Consider the following 23131-nt stretch of genomic DNA (forward strand, 5'->3'; position numbering starts at 1 on the left):
GGATGAGAAGAGGGACCAGCAGGGGGCTCCGAGGGCCTTTCCTCTGCCTCTCTGATGGACAGCAGCTTTGATCCTGGGGTCTGAGGCTCATAAATAATGGGTGCCCTGGGACTCCTCCAAGGGCGGCTGGCTGACAGGGCCGACTCGGCTGCAGACCTGGCCCCACTGCAGCGGGTCCTGACGGGTTTACGGCCAGAGGCCGACAGTAGTCACCTCAGATTTATCACCCTTCTACGAGGGCAGAGGGAGCTGCTGAAGGCTGCCTGGAGCCCTTCAATCACCATGATGGGAAACGCTGCCAGAGGAGCAGAGGGCAGGTAGGCAGGAGCCATCCTGGGGCCTTGGGCTTCCTGCTGGCTCCTCGGGTTACAGTCCCTTCCAGAGGGGAATTTACAGCCTGGAGCCCAGCGCAGCTGAGTAGCCCCCGGGGAAGAAGCCAGGAGGGACTGCAGGAGCTGGGCCAAGGGAATGAGGGTGCCCAGTGCCAGCTGGGCAGGGCTAGGCAGAGCCACTGGAGGATGTGCAGGAACCCAGCACCCAGACTGCTGGCCACTGTGAGTGGGAGTGGCTGTGACAGTGAGGGGCAGCTTGCTGCCACAGCTGACACTACATGTGTGCCCACCTGGGCAGTCCCACCACGCTGGCAGCATATTCATCTGCGAGCAAGTCTGGGTGGGGTGATCCCATGTGTGCAGATGTCTGTGCCCTTTCTCTGAGTGTGTGTCTGTTTTGGGGTCTATACCAGCAAACAGGTGCACACGTGCAACGAGGCCATGTCCCACTGTCCTCGAGCACCAGGCTGGGTTGATGTGCCCATGAATTAGTATTGCACCTGTGGGCAGGTGGGGGCTAGGTCAGGACATATTCAAAGGTAGTGGGTCCCTGTCCGCACCTGTCCACTGGGTAAGTCTGGGTAAACACAAGAGGAGGAGGACAAGGAGAAGAGCTGCTGGTGGTGTTTAACAGAAGGGCAACTACCGATGACTGAAAGAATGGGAGGAAAGAGAAGGTGGGCAGGGAGTGGGTGGAGAGAGACAGAAGGAAGACAGAGGGAGCTAAAAGGAAGCTCCCACATGTCCACACAATGCAGCCAACTCGGCCCCAAATGTGATCCAAGAAAACAGGAGGGGAAGGGCAGAGAAGAGGGACAGGAACAAACGCAGACAGGACAGGGAGAGGAGAAAGGTGACTCAAGAGGGGAGGAGCAGGGTGAGGCAGCCAGCGGGAGCACCTTCTGCTCCAAAGGACCCCAGCACCCGGGCTTGGCAGCTGTTCTCGCCTCAGCCGTCTACTTGAGCAACAGCCGGCTCGGCAGCAGGACCCTAACCCTGGCAGGCAGCCCTCTGGCCACTCCTCTGCCACAAGCTGGCAGCCACTCAAGCCCAGGTCAGAGCACAGGGACAGCGACGCAGCCCAGGGCAGGGATCTGCAAGGCAAGCATGCCACCTGGAAGAGTTTACGCAGAGAAGGGGTTCTCTGTCCTCAGACATACATGGGCTGATGTGCACATGCAGGCACACTTGCAAAGCCCAACTGCCACCAAATACACAAATGTGCGCACACACATGTCCATTCCCATGTCCCTATGTGCGTGTCCTATGAACACCCCTGTCTTGACTATATGAAGTATCACTTGAACATAGCAAAGCTGGTCCAGGCCACTCCTTCCTGCAGCCATAGTAGTTTCTGGGCTTGGTCCTGCAAAGTCCCTTTCTGTCCTTGAATTTTCTGTGTGGGATCTTCTGGCCAGGCTTCCTAGGCCAGGCCAGGTCAACTGGACTCCAGCCGCCTGAAGTCCAAAAGGCAAGGTCTGGACCTGGACACTGCAAGTCACACAGAGCCAGAAGCTCACTTCTGCAAACCTGGCTCTGCCACTGTCGACATCGCCCCATAGGTGTGAGGTTTTGGGGGGTTGTCTACGTGTTTGTGGGGGTGCACCTTGGTGTGTCTGCATGTCTGTGTATGTCTGGGTGTCATGAGGCTGCCAGCAAGGAGAGATGCTGGGTGTGCTGAGCCAAGTGACAGTCCTCCAGGTGTGACATGCGGACTCCCTGGTGTCGGGAAAAGTCCTTCAGGTGCCCTTTGACTGCCCCCCTTTCCCATCCTTCACTGGCTCAAATGCTACCTCCCCCTTGAAGCCTCCCAGAGACTCAGCTAGAGCCACCACTCGCCTATGCCCCCATGGCTTCTCGGCTGAACGTGACACTTTACTTGGTTTATTACCAATGATTTCATACATACAAAAATATATAACGACAAAACCAACACCTGCTGTGTGGACAGGCTGCAAGGCCACCATGTGGTGGGCCCCATGACCTCCATCCCCTGGTGTCCGGGCCTTTGTGAGATCCCCTCTGAATGTAGGCGGGACCTGTGACTTGCTTCTAACTATTAAGTCAGGCATCCAGGGTCCCTGGAGTCCCTAGAACACTGTAAGTTCCCCCACTTCTCCAACATCTGCAAGAACTTTCATCCTCAGAGACCATTCCCTGCCCCATCATTCAAAACTATGTGCCAAAGCAATGTCCCCAGCTACCAACATATCACCACGTCTCGTGCCTGTGCTGTGGCAGGAAGTTAGGGGCTTCCCTGAGCCCCTCCGCTGACCATGCAGCAAGGGACGGCAGGGGGCGGGCTCCTCCCTAAACACCTTCTCAGGGAGACAGGGCTCCTCAGCTACCAACCTAAATCCTAGCACAAAGCCTGACACACAGCAGGACCACCATCAACGTTTACTGATGGAAGAATAAAGGATTGATGAAATAGTACATGAACAGGATGCTGTTTCCAACAGAAAGGCTACTTTGCCAGGGACCAGAGTACTGAAGGTGTTGTCCTGCAGGTGGTGCAGTAAGGAGCTGGGAGAAGCCAGGTTTCTCTGTGGACAGGAACACAAAGCTGGAAACCTGGATGCGGTGGCTGTTCTGGGATGCCCCCTATTCGAGCGAAGTTGTTACCTGTAGGGACCTGTGTAACCTTTCACGGTGGGAGAGAGCAGCCACGGAGAATTAGGCGGCAGAGCTACATGCCCAAGGCTGCAGTTTAGAAGGAGCGCCCTCCTCATTCCCATCGTCCCTCAAGCGGTGACAGCAGAGAAGGGAACAGGGAGCTTCCAGCTGGTTTTTTGGCACAGGTTTAAATCTGAAATAAGGTGAAATGGGGCACAGGGAAGGATCTCCAGGCAGGCAGCTCAAGAGCTAGGGGTCTCTGACAGAAGAGGGCTCCAACCCATCGCTGGAGAGGGAAGGGCCCTCTGCCCCCAGCTTCCCAACACACCCCCACCTACTGTCCTGATACCTGTAAGTTCATCCACTAGGGGACAAAGCCTGTCACCCCACACTGAGAACATAGTTTTGAGTAAAACCTCCCTGGGAGAGGTAACAAACAGAAGCAAGTTCTCGGGAAGTCCCAATGCCGGTGTGTCCTCTCCTGTGCTCTGTTCTTGTGGGGAGGGGGAGTCAGCAGTGGGAGGCAACCGGGGCACAGAAGGGCAGAACAAGTTTCCTGCCTCCCATTCTGGGGCTGGAGTCATCCTCCCGTGCAGCACTGGGGACAGAAGCAGTGGGGGTGACCGCTCTCAGCCAGCCCTGACACTCCCACTAACTAGACAGAAAACAAGGTTTCCTGGTCCTTTGTGCCAGCTTCTCAGCAAGAGGAATAAAATGGCTCACTTACTTTTATCGCTTACAGATTTCCCGGGAAATGGGCTATTAGTTCCCCTAATGTAAAGATAATAGGTGCTCGTCCCCCTTGACAAATGGCACAGCTCCAGCACAAAGCACTCACAGAACCATTGGGAGCCTCTCCTGGAGAGGAAGGAGGGCCTGGGAGCAGGATCAGGACCTGGACAGGAACCAAGGAGAAGGCCGGGGCTCCCCGACCCCCAATCTGTGGATGCTGGCTGCAGACACCCCGGCCAAGTCCTTGTTGCCCCAGGGAGAGGCCATACCTCACATAGCCCACATCCTCAGACGCCCTGACTTCCCTCTCCTCTTGGCGGAGGGGACGGGGCTGGGGCATTGGTGAAGGAGACGGTCGTTAGCTGAATGAGGGTGTCCTTCACTCTGGGGTGGGGGGGACAACTACTACTAAGCCAGCTTACAGAGCCAGAGACAAGGTTTCTGGGGTCTCTCCCTGCCATTGCCGCTGACCCCACCCCCAGGAGCCATCACTCTCAGTTGTACCGTCTTCATATCCAACCCTCACAGACACAAATGGGCTAAGTAGATACTATTATAACAATCCCCATTAACAGGGGAAAACCCTGAGCATCAGAGAGGTGATGGATGTTAACCAAGGTCACACAGCAAGGCAACAGCGGAGCTAGGACTGGAATGGACGGAGGCCGTAAGCCGAGGACAGAATGCCTCCCAGAGAAGTGGGCTCTGCTTGGTCAAGACACTGCCCATCACCCCCTTTCCTCTGTCTCCATCACCTAGGACTGACATGACCACAAGAACAGCACTTCAGAGATTGGGTTGGGGGCAGGCTCTCAGTGAGCTCCCTGCCCCCTCATACAGAGTGTGTGGGGGTTCCTCAGCCCTTGGCAAGGGCCACTCTCTCTCACCAAGAATAAAGGGCCTGGCTCTCTTGTCATCTGTGGGGACTGGTACTTCAGGCTGAGCCCAGGCCCTGTGGGTGTCGCTGGTGCCTGGGCATTTAGTCTCACAGGTGGGCTCTAGCTTTATGTGGCTGCTGTATGAGCCTCATTTACGCCCTGTTTCTTCATCTGGGCTGCATGCTCTGTGAGAGCAAGGACCCCGACTGGTACCAGTTTTGCTCCCGGGAAGCCAGGGAAGTGCTGGGCTGGAAATGGGGGCTCAGTGACATGGCTTGATTGATGAGACTTGGGGCAGGGGTGGGGTGGCTCTGTCCATGTGTGTGACTGTGTAAACAGCCTTTTCTGCCTAAGCCTCAGTTTCCTGCTACTCCTGATCTCTGTGTGTCTCCCTGAGAGCTCCAGGCCTGGCACACAGTAGGTGCTCTCCTCCCACTCCCACCTCTGTCATCTCTGTCCCTTTTGGGTGTGGAAGCACAGCAGGCAGAAAGCATGGACAGCCTCACCCAGAGGGCAAGAGGCAGCTACCTGACCCTCCTCATCTCTTGACTGTCGGAGGTCTTGGGGGTAGGCGCCATGGCCCAAGGATGGAGGAAAATGAACTCACATTATCTGTCTGTCTGTCCCAAAGGAGAAGGAGGGTCTGTTTAGAGCTATGGAGACTCTGAGCCAGGTTGTTTGCTGATAGCCTGGGGGGTTGCTGGGCATGCTCGGGCAAAGCTGCTCAGCCCAGGAGGGGTGCCCATGGGGAAGTCAGAACCCCTTCCAGGGGATGGGGATGGAGGTGGAATCATTCCATGTTTTAGACGGGGAACCACAGGCCCAGGAGGGGACAGAGGGCTCCAAAATCTCTCCAGCTGCTCTGAAGTTTCACAAAAGGGTGAGGATGTATCTACATCACAGGAACTCGTGGGGACTCGCCAGGGAGCACATGAGGGTGAGGCGGGGTGAATCTGAGCATGCAAACAAGTAGGACGGGCAGTTTACTGATCAGCCTTCCCCTTCTCCTCTGCCTCCTGGTCTGGGGGCTCCGAGGTCGTGGCCTCAGGCTCCCTCTCCGCTGCGGGCTCCACTAGGGGCTCCTCAGTCAGGAGGTACCGTGCCAGCTGCTCCAGGTCCCCCAGGCTTATCCTCTGCAGGCGTTCTTCATGCTCCTGCCTCAGCACCTGCAGCACTGCCTTGGTGTCCTGGGGCCCAAAGTGTTTGGCTAGGACCCGGCGCAGATGGTGCCACAGGGGATGGGACTGGTGGGCCTCCTCCGGCACTGACTTCTCCAAGGGCCGCATGATGACATTGATGGAGGCATTGGGCCCGATGCAGTAGTCAGAGAGATGCTTGTCATCAGCCAGAAGCTGGCCACGGAAGAGCAGGTGCTGCTGCTCCTCGGGCACCTGCAGCTGCTTCGACACCAGCTTCTTCAGCATGGCCACGCTCTCTTGCCCCGACACCTTCAAGCTGCATCTCCGGCCCAGCAGCAGCTTGACCGTGAGGAACATCGGGTTGAGAGTGGAATCAGGAGGCATCCATGCTCTGGCAGCTGCCCGAGGGTTAAGGGGCCCTCCAAGAGAAGATGGCTGCTCCCTGTCAATGCAGGGCGGTGGTCCCAGGAGGCCAGGGCCCAGCCAAGGTGGGCAGCCATTGGCTGACGCACAGTGATGTCACAATGCTGCAGGAGGGCTCACTTCCAGAGTGGGACTTTAGGAGAGTTAGAGGGGCATTTTGGTCACAGAGCATCCTTTTTCCATGAGAGGAGGAAGGAGGGGAGAAGAAGAGAAAAGGAGGGCCAGGAAAGAAAACACAGGACCTGGAGAAAGCAAAGTGAGATAGGGAAAGGGAGGAGCCAAAAGGATGGGGTGGCAGAAGGCAGCATGTCCATGTTGATTCATCGACACGGGTGTATTGGGTGCCTCCCCTGGGGAGAGGTCGTCTCACAATGGGTTCTCTCTGCCCTCGTGACGCCCTCAGTCTAGTGAGTTGGCTTACACTGATCAAGTGTTTTCTTTCTGTCAAGCTCTTTACACGCTCTCTTGGATTGGGTGTCCCAGAACTGGACCCTGAGACACAGAATTGAGTGCACGTGTTTAGTTGGAAGGTGATGCCAGGAAGTGCCAGTAGCAGGGTGAGGAAGAGAGCGGGGAAGGGAGAGAAGCCTAAACTGCATTCATGAGTAGGTTGCTTTTGTGGGCAACTGGGTGCCTTCGATCCTGCTGGGCTCCCTGGGAGGCTGCGAGAATATGCCTGAGTTGTACCCCTGAGAGGCAAAAAAGCTGCTGGATCTGTGTGCTCTGACTCCTGCCTTTGGTTCGTGGGCGTGCTGACTCCTTGGCTCCTGTGGCCTGCACAGATGCAGAGCGTGCTCCTGTGACCAGAGCAAACTCCTGGGCAGAGCTTCCCAGGTGCTGGCAGCAAGAGGCCATCAGGTCTCCAGGAAGGCGAGCACTAGGGGATAGGCCTGGGCCACCAACAGCATCTGCATCACGGGCACTGCCATATGGAACCCTCACGACCTCTGAGGAAGGTACCGCCGCCTTCTCCACTTGCCAGAGGAGACAACGGAGCTCAGCGTAATCCCGTGGCTAGCAGGCGCGTCTGAAACATCTGCTCGGTGCTTCTGTGTGCCAGGCACCAAGCCGACACCAAGCCGACACCAGGGCTCCAAGGGGAATAAGGAAAGGAATAGCAACTTTGGTGTCAGCAACTTCCGTTGCCTCAGCAGTTTCCAGTCCAACTTGTTGAAAGTCTCCTGGATCAAGCCCTCGTAGGTCTGTGTATTTAAGCCTCTGAGGCGGGTATCACCATCTCATTCTAGAAACGAGCGAGCAAAGAGAAGACCTGGCTGGCGTCCCACAGCCGGTGGGGTGGTTTTGTCCTGAGCTCTCCGTGCTCCCTTGCTGTGCTCAGCAGGCACCTGGGCCTTCCTCTCCTCCTTCCTCTCTCTCTGCTTTTCCTTCCTCTCCCCGAGCCTGGACTACACTGAGTGATACCGTTGCCAGCATCCTTGAACTTTCCAGACCTTGCCCTTCCACGGCACCCAGCCCTGCTCCCCCGCTGGGGTGTTGCAACCTCTACCTCTTCCTCTGGCACTGCCAGCCTTGGGCAACGGAAAGAAACACCCATGGATGCCACAAACTCAGTTGGCCCTCCCTCCACCCCTACCCCCAGGTTCTCACTCTCCGGAGGTGACCCAAATTCTAGTCCATAGAGAAACTAAGCTCACAAGTAAGGAATTTCCTGACATCTTGCCCATTTCCCCACCTACCCGTGTGCTGCCCCAATCCAGCTGCTCCTGCTCCTCCTCCTCTCCCCTACCAAATGAGCCCTCTTTTATTTCCATTCTTCCTTGGAAACATCTCCAAAATCCACCCCTCCTCTGCATCTCCACTGACCCCAGCACAGTTCAGACTCTCACCCTGCTTCCGCCCTAGCCTTCCCCACCTTGCGTCCTCCACTCTAGCCACACTACCTACCACCCTTCAACTCATCCTTCAAAACACTGGTTAAAAACCACCTCCTGGGGCCGGCCCCATGGCCGAGTGTTGAAGTTTGTGCGCTCCGCTTCAGCGGCCCAGGGTTTCGGTGGTTCGGATACTGGGTGCGGACATGGCATCGCTCATCAGGCCACGTTGAGGCAGTGTCCCACATGCCACAAGTAGAAGAACCCACAACTAAAATATACAACTATGTATTGGAGGAGTTTGGGGAGAAAAAGCAGAAAGAAAAAAAAAAGATCGGCAACAATTGTTAGCTCAGGTGCCAATCTTTTAAAAAGAAAACCACCTCCTCCATGAAGACTTCCCTGCTTTCCCCAGTCCTGGGTGCAGGTAATCCCACCTCCATCTGTGCAATCATTACTCCCCTGGGACATACCTGTGTGGAAGCACCCAGCACTTGTCTGTGTCTCCCTCACTGACTCTCGGAGGCAGGGAAGGGGTCTTATCCATCCTTGTATTCCCCAGCTCTAGCACACAGAAGGCCTCAAATACACATCTGTTGAATGAAGAAGATAAAATTTAGACAGGCTGAGCCACGCAGGAGGATGCAGGGTCCAGAATGGCAGGCTGTGGAAAGATATAAAACCGCCCGTAGCCTCTCTCACCCCCACCTCCTCCCCTAGAGAGACGAAAATCCAAAATTACATTAAAAAAAAAATCAGAAAGTGATTCCAATCTTTACCAAAGGATCTTCTATAGTATTCTTTAAATAGCCAGCTCCCTTGGTGCATTTGAAATAAGATAGAATTTGCAAAAGTGCATACAGTATGTGGGGGCCTGTGGACTCCGTGATGGCAGGGCAGAGAGAGCCAGGGGGTGGATGAGGTTTCTGTCAGGTCATCTGGAAGCTTTGGAGGGGAGGATCCTGTGGTGGACAAGCTGTGGGATGGACAAGATTGGGGGCATACTGTGGGAGATGCCCAGAGCAGAGCTAATCCAAGGTGGCTTCCTGGAGGGGGCTGAGGTTTGAGTCATCTTCTGCAGGAAACAAAAGGAAGGGGAAATGGGGAAGAAAGTGGCCAGTAACCTCTCTTCCGGGCTAAGGAATTTCTGAGGAAAAGGGCAGGAGCCAGAGTTCTGAGCTGGAGGAAGATGAGAACAAGCCGATGCCTCCAGCCTCTCCTCCTGAGACCCTCCCACCCAGCTGGGCGCTGCCCAGGACGCTGGCAGCTGCCGGGGAAGACACAGTGGGCCTGGACTTCTAGAAGCACACGAGAGCCATAGCTCGGGCTCCGCCCCTCCAAGGCCAGTGGTCACTTGCAGGCAAGTGCCCCTGTGACAGGGATTTTCAGGGCCACAGCTGCTGAGTCACGCTTTCCAAATCAGGCTCCCTGGTCTAGAGAGCCCCAGCATCCCAATGGGCGATGAGGACAGAAGCTTCGGAATTAGGGGCGTCCCGGGAAGCTGAGAGAGATGGTCAGCCGTCGACCTGGCCTCTGTGCTGGGAGCTCCTGTTGCCTTCCCCAACAGGGACAGTGGGGGCACCTTGCTGGGCCCTCAAATCCTATTTGGAGCCTGGAAATTTCATAATTTTTCCCAGGTAATTGCTTGCCTTAATTATGCAATTAGCTTGAGAAAATGTAGTTGTATAATCAGAGCATGCAATCAGACAATGACTGCCATAAGTGGGGAGATGAGCGGGAACGAGCGGGTTTTGTGACTCGAGGGAAAGGAACGAATGTGTGCAGAGAGAACATTGGAGAGTGGCAGCTTGGACCCCTCTTGCAAACAACAGCAAATGTAACTGTGTCCTTGGGAGACAAGCACAGTGTCTGCAGGAGGTGGAGTCGGGGGGACAGGTGAGTGAACACCAGGTGCCCGGAGCCCTTGGCAGTACTCCTGAATGGGCTGACTGGACACTGGTATGCCGAGGGCATGAATGCCACAGGATAAAAGCCATGTGTCCAGCTGCAGCCTGGGGCCTGCCTTGAGCAAGCGGGCTCGTGAGTCCCATCTGCCTCCTCTCAGAGCCTGTCTCCCTCGCAGGGTCACTGTGAAGGCCGAAAGGGGCAGGTCATGCCCCGAGGACCTAGCACAGTGCCTGACCCAGAAAGACATTCAGTGTATATTTATATAAACTTACAAATGTAAGTGTGAGCTCTGTCACCCTCAACTGTCAGGGGAGACCCCATTGCACCTAGGAACGTGCCCAAAGCGAGACTCTCCACAGGCGGGGTGAGCACACCCTGGTTGCACGGGTAGCCAGCCCAAGGGCTTCAGCCAACTTAGCCAGTGATGGAGAAGAAGCCGCCCAGGATGCCTGCTGACAGCCAGGGGGCTCGGCCTGCAGGGGGTCTACAACCACGCCCTGGGGCTGCATGGTTCATCAAAAAGATACGGCATGACCTCTGCCCACCTCACTCCCTGGGCAAGTTATCGAGTTATTGCACTTTACTAACGTCAGGCTGGCCTTCCAGGGTGGCTGGGGGAGAAATTGAGAGTCAAGAAAACAGAAACAACACTGGGGGCAATGTGAGAGGAAGAAAGACAGAGTGACAGAAACAGCAAGGGGGGAGGGCCCTGGAGAACAAGAAGGCTGAGCGCAGGAGATGCTCAGAAAGGGAAGATGCACAGAGGGCGGAAGGGAATGGGGTGAGAGAGAAGGGGCAGGACAGAGGAGCAGCCCACAGTGCAGAGGGAGGAGGGGATGAAAGGACACTGGGGCCAGGAAAGAGAATAAGGAGCAGGAAGGAATTGTTAATGCAAAAAAGAACAATAAATACCTCCGCCGGCTCCCTGCCCAGAACAGTGCCCCTCTTCCCCTCTCCTTACAGGCCAGAAATGGTTCCCGGGAAAACTTTGGCAGAGGAAGTGGAGTCCAGGCAGCTGTTCATCCACAGCGGGATTGAGAGCCTGAAGTCGTGGTTCCAGCAGCCCCTGCCTCCTCCTCCCCACGCCAGCCCCATCATCCAACAGCATTTCCTGAGCACCCACGGGGTGCATGCGCCCTGCAAGACCCTCGGGGGAAGAGAACTGCTGAACAGGCAGGTGGATGCTGGCAAGTCCCCGGATACAGGCCGGGGGCAAGGTCTGTCCTCAAGCCACTACAGTGCTGTGAGACCCACTCAGCCTGTGCTGCCTCCTGTAGCTGTCACCAGGGACCCCTGCCCAGGGGTCTCTTGGGGCTGCTCTGTGCCCAGTCAGGCCCAGCCCAGGACAGGACAGATAGCTCTTTAGACGGCCCCTACCCCAGGCTGCCCTCCACAGTGCCTGGCACACAGTAGGTGCTCGGTAGGTAAATGAGGCCCACTGCCCGCCCTCATCCACTGGCTGGCACTAGCTGTCTAGCAGCTGCACTAAAGTGGGTCCAGCGCTGCTCCAGTTGGAACCCCAAAGCCCCTTCCCACCAGATCTTAGGGAACTGAGGCTGAGGTAGACAGGCCCAAGCCTGGACGGGCAGACCCCAGGGGAGCTGGAGCAGAAGGAGGGCATCAGATGGCATGGGGTCACAGGAGCCATCCCAGTCCTGCCCTCGCTGACTGTGGGTGGGCCAGCCTCTCTCCAGGCCTCGGTCCTCACACCAGACAACCTAGGCCCTGCCCTGCTGTCCTGGAGAAGTCAAACACGGGTTGGGGGCAGCTCAGAAGCCCAGCCCAGAGCCCACACGGGACTCAGACACACCTTCTGGAAAACCTTGTGGGGCTGCAGCCTGCTGTGACCACTAGATGTCACTGGTGACCTCCCAGGCTGGCTTCAGCGACCAATGCCAGCCAAGCGGGCCTGCGGCCTCCTCCCTCTTGGGGCCTAAGCACACAGGAATGGAACAGGGTCCAGAGCCTCATCCGGAGACCAGCCCCCTTCTCCCGCAGACTGCCAGTCACCCCCGCCCCACCCTGAGCTGGGTGCTGTGCCAGGCGCTGAGGCAGGAAGAGAGGATAGTAAGACGAGTCCCTGTGTGGGGGACACACACACATAAACCCATCATTTTGGCATTATTTGTAAACCTTACGGAGGAGGGAAAGGAACTCCTGACTACATCAGGAGGTGGGGCAGGTCAGAGGCGCTTCCCCAGGGAGGGCCCCTGGGTGGGTCTGAAGGAGGAGCAGGAGCTGCCCCACTGAACAAGGCAGGAGGGGCGTCCTGGCTGGGGGCCCAGCACGCGCAAGCCCCTGTGGAGAGTGTGGGGCTCGGTGCGGCTGGAGTACTGAGGATGGCAGGCAGAGACAGGGCAGGCAGAGGGGGAGAGACAGGGCAAGAGAAGACAGAGAGGGGCCAGCCACCTTCACGGAAGGGCTTTCCGCTGGGCCCCAACTTCTCTGAGTTAAATACGTCACAACCTAAATGCCTGAAGTGCACACAGGAGTCCAGAAGGAGCAGCCCACAGCTACTGCTCACTCTCTCTTATATGCGTATGCACAAACACACACACACTCTGCCACCCTAAGCCGAATCAATGAAGGGGCTTCTTTACTACACTGTCTCTGAGCTCTACCAGGGCTGAGAGACAACAGGAGCCCCTCCCTCAACCCCGCCAGCACTACACTGACCAGAATGAGTTCTCTGCTCCCTCAGCGCCTTCTCTGGGGAGCCCTGGAGGGGACACTCCCCATGGTGTGGCTGGAGGCCTCATCTCAGTTAGGGGTACTCCAACCGAGATCCACACGGGGCGTCCCCTCGGCCGCCTGCACCCTGGGCTGTGCAGTTGCAGCTGATAAAAAAATAGTCTGCTTCAGCCCATAGCTGTGTTACTGTAACGTTCATTTAAACATACTAAATGTGCTCTGAACTTTAGCGTAGTGGTATTATAAATGCTCAGGGAATGGGAGTCAGCGAGATGACGACTCAGACAAGGGGCCGTTGGCGAGCCCTGGGAATCAGGAGAAGGCTCAGATCCACAGGACCCTGGGTTGGTTACGCACACATGCGTCCATGCTTGCATCCCACAAGCATTCCTTACACACTGAACACGTGCCAGGCGTTTGCAGCAGACTGTGGGGAGTAATCTGCTCTGCAGATTTACCAGGATCAAGAGGTCATACTCAGGCTGGACTCGGACTTGGCAGGTGAGAGGGCGGAAGCGGTTTTCTTCAGTCCTAGAAAAAGGGACAGGTGAGAGCAGCTCAGGGAAGAAAACTTTGGGGCCGGCCCTGTGGCCGAGTGGTTAAGTTCATGCACTCTGCTTCGGCAGCCCAGGGTTTGGATCCTGGGCGCGGACATGGCACCGCTCACTAGGCCATGTTGAGGCGGCGTCCTACGTGCCACAACGAGAAGGACCCACAACTAAAATATACAACTATGTACTGGGGGGATTTGGGGAGAAAAAAAAAAAAGAAAACTTAGGCAGCTCCAGCCTTTGCCAGCTCCTCACTGCCCTTCAGGGCAGGACAGAGGGCCTAACTAGGAAAGGCCTTCTTCCAGGCCAGCTTAAGGAAGTCCTCAGGGGGCTGCGGGTGACACTCGCTCAGATAGTGTCAGAGGCCCAGGGAGGGATCTGTGGGGCCAAATAGGAAACTGCCTTCCTCACTTGGGGCCAGGCAGTGGGGAGAGCTGCAGGGCCCTGGTGGCTGAGGCCGAGGCTGACATGCCAGGCAGGCAGAGTGTTACGAGGAATATTCTGGTTCATTAGGACTGGTACTCTGTAACTCATGAGGTGTCCTCCAGCTCTTGAGTGCTATTTCCCTCTTGGTTTCCTTATAAAGTACTTCCTGAGAAATCTGCAATCTTGTCTTAGTTGCAACAATAAGAAAAAAAGACTTATTCACATCTAAGCCAGATTCAATGGAGAAGGAAGGGGCTCCTGGGTCAGGCTAAACGGTGGCAGCTACAGAGAATGGGCTGGGGTGGGCACCTCCCCAGGAACAGCTTTGATGAATGCTCCCTCCCTCCAGGGATGACTGCTCCTTTGAAGATCTGTGTCATCAATCAGAGTGGCAAGAACCCTCCACCATGCAGCAAAGATCAAACATGATGCGTTAAAAGTGAGGACAGAGGAGGTGCCCGCCGAGCTCTGCCCCGAACACCTCCTGCTCTTGGTCTTGCAAGTCCACAGCCGAGTCTGGATGGAGAAGCCTCTGGCCACTCTAAAGATGCAGCCACACTGATCCCACAGGTCCAAAGAGGCCCCTTGTTTCTCCTGGAGAGATGCCAAGGCTGATCCTTCAACAAGGCAGCTTGTGCCATCCTTTCAGCCTGACTGTCCTTGGATCAGATTCTTGCCCATCTGCCCCCTTCTCTCAGTTGAGCTAAAGGCAGGCTCCTGCCAGGGAAAGTGGCATGTAACCAGCTGCATGACCTTTGCCCCAAAGGATGCTTGGACCAAAATGGAGGTACAGAGGGAAAAGAGGGAAGAAAGGTAGGAAGAGACCAGGTGAGACCGAGCTACCTCGGACACGGGCTTCTGTTAGAAGAGGGAGTGAATTACAGCTGAAGAAGGCAGCTAGTGAACTTGGATTTGATCTGGGCTTGCTTAACCCCAAGGAGGCCTAACAGCCAGGTGGGGTGCTGGGCTAGACAGATTGCTGGTTATTGTAGTAGTTGATTCCTGCTCTTCCAGAGGGGAGCACTAACCACAAGCAGCCAGTCATTAGAAAAGGCTGGAGCCAAAAGCAAGAAGGAGAAAAGGCTAATCCAATCAACAACTGATCGCATGTCCCTGGGAGCAGCATGGGCTGCATCGACCAATGGAAAAACCCAAGCCCCATCAGGGGCTGCCTCAGCCTCCCTAGGAGGTTGTCAGAACTCCTTCAACTGAGCCATTCCTGGTATTGAAACCCAAGCAATGAGCGCTGGACCAGCAGCCTGAAATCCCCGCTGATGGCCCTCCCAGGGTCACCAACATGGGTTCAGGAACTTCTGCCCTGTGTTGCCTCCTCAGCTATAAGAATATCACACTGGACTGACTACACTTTGTCCCTTAAGTCCGTCCCCTAACAAATGTTCCTGGGCCTCCTAGACGAGTCAGCCCTTACTCTCACTCACAGGGATCTGATTAAGAGTTAAGAGTCTGGAAAGGGGCAGGGCTTATGGTCAGGCAGGGAGTGCAGAGCAATGGGACCAGATGGAGGGTGGCATGGCTGGCGAGGGCAGTATGTGGGCTCTTTGCCCTATAGAGGACTCAAGAATGTCCAGGCAGTCATGAGCCAGCTGTCAGCCTGCCCTTCCCTTGGCCTCTCCAGAATACTGGCCCCACTGACAACTTAACACCCAGCAGAGCCCTGCATCTCAGATTCAGCAACCACTGGCTTGAGGCCATCTCTGGCATTTGTAATTGGCCTGGGCGCAAGGTCCTCAAAAGAGGCCTGGGAGGCAGTGGGTAGGTGGCCAGGTCATGGGAGGGCCGGATTGAATGGAGGCTGAGAGCTGCCCTAGCTCTACACACCAGCTTCCTGGCAGGATGGCAGCTACCCATCAGATGCCAGTGTCTGTCGGGAGTGGAGCATCTGCAGTGACAGCCCTAGGGCCAGGAAGCAGGGTGTGGGAGGCATGTGAGGCGATGCTGGGCTCCTTGCCAGCTCAGAGCCCAGATGGCAAGAGGAAGCCTCCAGCCTGGACAGCTGTGGGGAAATGCAATAGAGGCCCTTGCCTATGGGTTCTGATTAAGTGTGTGTGCTGGCTATTGGGTCTTCAGCCCTGTGACCCTCTGGCCTCTCAGCTGGGCAAAGGCAGAAGTCCTGACCAGGCTGGGTTCTCTGCCAGACAGGAACCAATGACCTAAGAATAGGGCCTGGTGGGAATCCGTGAGTTGATGAATAGGCTCTTCTCTCCAGGCTGCTTCAGGGTCACAAAGTGGTTGGTGCAGGAATCTCCTGAGCTGTCCAAAATCACAGTGCATCCTCTCAAGCTCCCACTTATACCTGACCCCCGCCCACCTCCTTGTAAGAACATGGCTGGGGAGAAGGGTGAAAGGGGATCTTGGTGCAGAAGGATTTAGGATAACATTTAGGGAGAAATTGCTGATATGAGCCTGGGATGCTGCTTCCTGAAAACTTTTAGCTATAAAAACTACAACCCCTGTTTACTTGAATCAAATCAGACGCAAGGTTAGCTAGAAGCAGGGAGTTGGGCAAGATGACCTTCACAAGCAGATGACCTTGACAAGCCTTCATGGTGACCTCAGGCAGAGGTGCCTGGACAGAAAGACCCCTGCCCTCTTGTCCACCAGGCCTCATGCTAACGCAACGAGAAAAGGCCAACTGAGATGTAAACCTCATGTTCTAACCAACAGAAGAGTTGATCAGGTGCTCCTGCTGCAGCCGAGCCCAAGGACCCCTGGGTTGTAGAATCATAGTTGCCAGAGGGAAAGGGAGCTGAAAGAGCAGGCTCTGCCATCCCCATCAAAAGACTGGAGTTCAGAGAGGTAATTTGCTAATTTCAGCCCTATTTCCGAGGGGTTTCCATGCCCCTGGAGCTTGAGGAGAATGCCTTCCAGGAGAGCAGCTGGCACCAAGCCCAAGTAAGTGGGGCAGGACAACCATGGGGAGCTGGGTGTGCAGAGTGGTCCCCAAGGCCCCAGCCAAGTTTCTGGGCCCCAGATGAAGAGTGAATCACTGGTTCACCCTGGAGGAGAATAGTCAGTCACCTCGTAAAAGTTTATTTTTATACATGTCTGATCTATTTCACATCCGCTCAGATATTTTGACACATATACAGGAAATGTAACTTTCCCCCATATGGCAGTGTTTGGTTGGCCAGACCTGGGGAAACTCAATAGGGTCACAGAGGAACAGAGGGGAGTTGCAGCGTCAGAGAAGAATGCCAGAGGCCTGAGGCCGAGATGGGCACCTGGGGCAGGCAGGCTGGGGACAGGGGTCACGGCGAGGTCAATGCAGAAATCCCCCTGCCTGGGTACGGAGTCCCAGGGCCCAACGCCTAGGAGGCTGAGTGTGCTCTGGCTGCTGCTCCCCAGGAGGGATGCGCTGAGGATGAAGCGGTCCAGGAGAGAGTAACCAGAGAGAACAGTCCAGGGCATGTGGCTGTTTGAAGAACAAAGACAAGTCGGGTCTGAGACGCAAAGGCAAAGATACCTCGGACATCAGCAAGGTATCTCAGCAAAGGAGCAGGGCTTTCCCCGACATCCCAGCATCCTGGCATCCTGGCACGAGGAGATGAGGAGACCTACAGCTCAAATGAAACAAAGGCTCTGGGCTGGGCACTACCCAGCTGGCCCTTCCCCAAGTCACTGAACTTGCATGGACCTCAATTGCCTCATATAGAAATTGCAGTTGATATTACCCAGCTAGGAGACCTGGAGGATTCAAGGAGAGAATGCATGTACTGTTTCTCCAAAGGGTCTGATAAAGGAGAAGGGCTGGGAAAATGCTGGTTCTCTCTCTCTCCTGAATCATAAAATGGGGAGGATACTGGTATGTCTTGTGCAGGGAGGATGAAATGGGAAGATGTGTGTGAACCACCTGGCATAACACCTGGCTCCGGGGTGGCCAGTGAACTTGGTTCTTTCCTTCAGTTCCGTTCAACAGGTACCGAGCTCAGAGTCCAGAGAGAGCGATCCCATCAGGTCTTCAAATGATGCTGACAGGCCCTGGAGGGGTGTGCTCGTAGGATGGTGCGGAAGAAGAGGGAGCGGCTCCTTCCCAGGGGCCCCTCCCCCCTGCAGACAGTCAGAGGAGTCCTTCTCAGCTCTCCCAGAGAGAAAAGTAAACCCGTGCAGCTCATCATTCCAAGAGGGACAGTGGGCCAGAATAACACACTGATTTGGAGGTGCTTTTCTCTCTCTTTTTTTTTTTGAAGCTTATATTCATAGGCATCGCATTCCTACAGGGTGCCCCAGGGAGGCAGGCTAATAGATGGGCATCTCTAACTCATGGAGTTGAGATGTGGGCAGAGCCCTGCTCTCTCCCATGACCCCTTGATGCTCGCATCAGATGCAGGACATGGGCGGGTCTCGCTGTGGAACAATCTCTCCTAAAAAAGCCATTGGGGTTGTCCTAGTCCTACATGCTTAGAAACCACACAGGCAGCCTGGACTCTGCCTCTGCCTCTGCCTCTAGGGCCTGCTTCCCCCAGTTGTAGACACCGCCTACCTGCAATATGTCACTGCCTTGGTCACCACGGCCCTGGGGGCTGGTTCAGGATCTCCAAGACCAAGGAGGAGCCTCATTGTCCCTGCTTGGTAAATGGAGCTTGACAGCCAAACCGTAGCTTAACCGTTGCTAAGCCGTAGCCTTCCTCTCTTCTCCTCTGGGACCCAGAGGGTGGAAGCCCCAAAAAGCCCGGGGAGTGTCAGTAGGTGGAGGTTGCACTTGGCCTCACCTCACTCTGTTCTCCCACCCACCTCCCTGTAAACCCTGGCGACACAACAGGAAGGCCCTTTAACTAGCACATAAAAGTGCTTTGGGCTTTCAAAGGCCCTTACTGTGTTTACAGGGGGCCCAAGACTTTTACGGGCCATTTCCAATTCCCCTCCCCCAACCTACTGCTGCATCTTGGTTTCTAACTGTGTTGTGGGAATTGTCACAGCCCAAGCCAAGTGACCACAGGACAGGAAGGAGGATGAGAGACCCCTGAACCTGGGAGGCAATGATGACTGGGCAAGACCAGGCTGGCCACCCACCTGCCCACCCTCTATGGGCCTGGTAGTGTGCTCAGAACCCCTCTGATTCACCTCTCTGTCCTGAGAGAGTACAAAATCAGGACTCACAAAATTATTCACCAATCGGCTGATTTGCAGCCACAATAACTGCAGATCAGTCTTGGCAGGGACCCAGCAAACACCTCTGATGGGCAGTGAGGGCCCTGTCCTAAGAGATATTCAGCCCATTCTGGAAGTGGCCAGGCAAGCGAGCTGTCCAGACCAGGATTCAAACAATGGATCTCTAAGATCTTGTTTAGCCCTAAAAGACTGTGAAGCTATAGACTTCTAAGGATTTGGGGGGAAGAATTATTAAGAACATATAAGAAAGAATATATTAAGAATTATTAAGCATCTCTCCAATGCAGAGCTGGGCTTCCCCAGGCCAGAGGCCTCATGGAAGAGCCTGGGGGAGTTTTTCCCCACCTGGGCCTCCGATCCTAGCTGGTGCAAAGATCTGTCTGGCTCTAAGTGTGTGGGGGGTGGGGGTGGGTGGCTTCTCAGGCTGGGAGCTGACAGAAGCCTGGTGGCCAGGAGGAAGAGGCCAGGACCTCCACCTGCTCCCACCTTCTCCTGCCTGGAGACCTCAGCCAGTGAGAAATCCTAGCCCTACAGGCTCCCAAGGCAGACACCAAGGCCCTCACTGGGGTCTAGCAGCTGTCGCCTCTCTCTGGGCCCCTGCCGGTCCTTCCCCTCTGCCCCCTCCCTTCCTGACTCTGTTCTCTCTGTCTAGCTCTTTCTTTGCTAATTTTTTTCTTTCTGGCAGTTTTTCCTCTCCCTCCTCATTCTTCCCTTTTCATAGTCTTTGGTCTCATTCCTATTCTCATTCTCCAAACCATTCCATTTTGTTTTGATAGCTTCTTTCTCCCCCTTTTCTTCCCATCTTTTTATTTGCTCTAATCATACTCTTCCTTTCTCTCTTGGACCAGATTGTCTCTTCACGTCTCATTTACCAATGAAATCACACAATTTTAAGATTCAATAAACACATGCTATGCACAGCATCAGGCAATTTCACATTTATTATTATAGTTAAACCTCACAACCATTCTCTGAGGTTGAGTTTGCTCCCATTTTACAGGTGCAGAACTGAGGCCTGGAGAACAGACATGATTATCTTAGAACCGCACAGCTATCAGATGACAGATCTAGCATTATCTCCACCTGCCTCCTGTAATAACAAGAATAATCAAGCTTCCTATAGTAGCAGCATATAGTATAGTGCCGAAATAGACAATATACAGTACAGCGTCAGATACCATCCACAGTGTTTGTGTTCGAAGCACACACATCTGCATCACAATCCTATGAGGTAGGTACTCCTACTACCCCCATTTTACAGACGATGAAACTGAGGTGCAAAGAGATTCAATAACTTGTCCACGGTCATACACCTAGGAAGTGGCAGAGCAAGATTCAAAGCCAGGCACTTGGCCTCCAGACTCCGCAAGCACCATCACTCGACAATCCCGCCCCTCCCCACTCTACAGCAGGTGGTCCCTTTATCGGGAAATTCAGGGTGGTGGAGGCACGGCCTCTGGTTTAGACAGTAACAGAGTTCTCAGAGGCCTGTGAGCCTTGCCCATGAGAGGAGAAGGTGTCCACAGCATGTGTCAGGGTCCATGTGTCCTGAGAAACTCCAAGGCCAGTGCTGAGGAGGGACGTCACAGGAAGGGGTCAGCTGAGACAAGAGGATCCTGTCTTGTTTCCAGACTAGAGACAATAAAGGCCTCTATTCGGAGCCTCTGACCCCCCAGCCAGCTTCTCCCGGAAGGGCCTCTTGTCCCCTTCTGGGAAGGCCCTGGAGAATGTGCCCTTCCTCCTGACCCCGCTCTGGGAGCGGCAGCTGAATCTTGCTCAAGGAGGGCCCCATCCACTACAGTCCGGCTGAACCCCACTTGGACCCATGGCCTCCCCAGCCACGGGGGACTTCTTGGGTACCTGGTTTGGCTTTCCCCCCCGGTATATCGAGGAATGTGCTTCTGTCATCCTATCCTCCCTCCCCGATCCTAGCCCAGCGCAGAATTGGATTAAGAACAAAAATATGAGCTGTGTTTGTTTTAATCAGCTTCAAGACATGGGGGCTTTTAAAGGGAAGGCGAGCAGGCCGGAGCTGGCCCCGGGGCAGCCAGGCTGGGCGGCGATGCCATCCAGGGGTCAGGAGCATGCTGAGCAGCGAGTGCATCGGCAGGTCAGATCCTGCAGCAGATAAGGGCTGAGCAAGAGGACATGGGGGGCCGAGGGCTGGGGCTGAGGGACGATGAAAAGGATGGGAAGGAGGGAGGGAAAGACACAGGTTTCCCCTGACAGCGCAGAGGGGCCAGGCTGCCCACAATCCCCATGCTGGAGTGAGGCGGGAGGCTGAGGGAGCCTCCTGGAGCCTAGAAGAGCCAATAGGGAGTAATTTCTTCCAGAGGAGGGGCTTCCTCCTGGCCTTTGGAATGAAGAATGATGGGAAAGAGGTGAGGGAGGGTCAACAAGGGTCTCTACCACCCAATCGCAGAAAGAGCCCCTGGCAGGGGCTGCCACAGAGCCCGAGCAGTGATATCTGGACTCAAGCTACGTGCCCAGACGTGCCAGCACTAGAGGGGATAGGTGCTAACATTAAGTCAAACATGCAGAAGCCAGTGGAAAAAGGGAGGTGTCAGGGCCAGGTCGAGGGAACCAAGGCCTGATGGAGCAAGAGGCTGGGAGAAAATCCCTGGGCAGATCTCAGGTTCAGTGAAGACCTGGGGGCTGTGGGTGTGGAGGGAGGGCTCTGAAGTGGAAGCCAGGAACCTGCCTACTCTGGGATCCTGGGACATTTAGCAACTTCTTAAAAACAAGCCCCTGTGGCCATATAACTGTACACTTGCTGTGTGATGGCTATATTCACATTAGCCCTGGGAGCCAAGGGAAGGGGCCCGGAGAGGTTCAGGGACTGGCCCAGGGTCACACAGCCAATGAGAAAAGCTGGCACAATTCCCTAAGGCTCAGGATATCCAGCCAGTGCTCCAATCTCCAGGGCTGGAACAGCATCCAGATGGAAACAAGGAGGTCAGAAGGTTGAGGGCAGAGCTCCCAGAGGCCCTTCCCAGACCCTCCTGCTCCCCTGCCACCAGGCTCCAGGAGAAGGACCTGGATTGGCTCTGCCCACACTCCATTCAGCCTCCAACACTGTGGGCCGCCCTTGCCTGGAGGGGGCGTGATGCTGCAAGTTGGGGCCACAGCCCACCCGCCCTTACACCAGAGCAGGGGCGGCTCCTTGAGACAGATCTGGGTCTTCTAATTCAGGTCCACAGACGGTTTTGGTCCACAATGATGCTTTTCCTGGTCTGAGGGGAAGGGGAAAAATTGTAGTGAATTCTTTATATGGTACATTTCCTCAGCTTTTAAATTTGAAATAGCATCCCTTTTCTCGTTTAAAAAGCTCTTTCTTGTTACAAAACGTGATGAAAGTAGGACTTCTAGAAAGTCTATTCTTGGTAAAATAAAAATGGTCCACCCTTTCAATTAAAAACAATTTTAAACAGTCCATAAAATCCACAAGTTTGGGAACAACTGTATTATTTCATTCGGAAACATTGTTACCTAGCCTGAGGCACAGGCTGGGGCTCTGCATGCTACAAGTACTTAACAAATGCGGACCACAGGAGTTATCACCATCCAGGCAGTGATGGAAAGGGCATCACAGTTTAGTGAAGTCCACGCACTTGGGAGCACTGGACTCTAGAACCTCAAACAGCCAGGCAGGCCTGAGCAGGTCACTGTGGTTTCGGCCTCGGTTTCCTCTTTGCAAAGAGCAGCAGACAGGACTATGGGGTGGCCTCTGAGATGAACCCCAGGGCAGCATTCCATGGCTCAAGGAGGAGTGACTCCGAGCTCCTGGAGAACAGTCTCGAGCCTGAGCACGTGGCCGCCCACACGAGAGGTTCTAGTAACAACAATAATAAAGGGTCTGCTGGCCACAAGAAAAGGGCTTAATTGGACTTTATCTAGGACTTAGGCCCAAACCAAACGAACACACTGTCCCAAGCCTCTGGATGCATCTCCCAGCCCCTCCAGGCTGACACCAGTCTTGGAGCTTCCCTCGCAGCCTGAGTCATGCCACCCCCTGCAGGCCAAGTCAATTCAATTCAATGCAGCAAAACCTGACTTAGCCCGGCTCTGTGCCAAAGGGGTGGGCACATGCATTATCCAGGAAAGCAGTACATACGGCAGTGCTGCATCATTTAAATTTAGAATATACCTATTCGTATGTATCTACTGCATCCACGCCTGTTAAGAGGCAATTAGACTAAATAAAATATGACCAGTCTCCACCCTCAAGGACAAGTCCTTGGAAAATAGCCCAACTGACCCGAGGGGGATATAGAGGAGAGAGGGGACCCAGTCCTCCCCCAGGGGCATTCTGGCTACCTGAGAAGGTGGGTGCCCTGCACAGACCCAGCAACAAGGTAAACCAGAGGCAGAAGGTGTGGACTGCAGGCCATTCACAGGGCCTGGGACGTGGGAGTCTCCCTCAATGCTGGGGCTGCATTTGAATGGGCGGGGGGCCGGGGCCATTCTGCCCCT

At 55.1% G+C, this 23131-nt stretch overlaps 1 protein-coding gene and 1 long non-coding RNA gene across 6 annotated transcripts in view; one reads left to right on the forward strand and one right to left on the reverse strand.

Annotated features, from left to right (window-relative positions):
* The window catches only part of UBL4B (ubiquitin like 4B), a 63257-nt gene that overhangs the window by 16454 nt on the left and 23672 nt on the right, over window positions 1–23131 (reverse strand). For 4 of the 5 annotated variants that reach the window (XR_011438777.1, XR_011438776.1, XR_011438775.1 and 1 more), the window contains one exon: window positions 8426–8545. Coding sequence is in view for 1 of the 5 variants with exons in the window: in XM_070267236.1 (XP_070123337.1) it covers window positions 5542–6081 (540 nt within the window). In the remaining 4 variants the exon portion in view is untranslated. Of the gene's footprint in view, window positions 1–5165; window positions 6429–8425; window positions 8546–23131 lie in introns of those variants that run through there. The other variant, XM_070267236.1, reaches the window with a different exon arrangement.
* LOC111773561 (uncharacterized) lies at window positions 6267–19833 on the forward strand. The gene is made up of 6 exons (XR_011438779.1): window positions 6267–6376; window positions 9034–9589; window positions 10824–11033; window positions 13878–14341; window positions 17453–17706; window positions 19659–19833. It is a non-coding gene; the product is annotated as an uncharacterized lncRNA (long non-coding RNA).

The sequence above is a fragment of the Equus caballus genome, chromosome 5 (genome assembly GCF_041296265.1).
Source record: "Equus caballus isolate H_3958 breed thoroughbred chromosome 5, TB-T2T, whole genome shotgun sequence".
Lineage (NCBI taxonomy): Eukaryota > Metazoa > Chordata > Mammalia > Perissodactyla > Equidae > Equus > Equus caballus.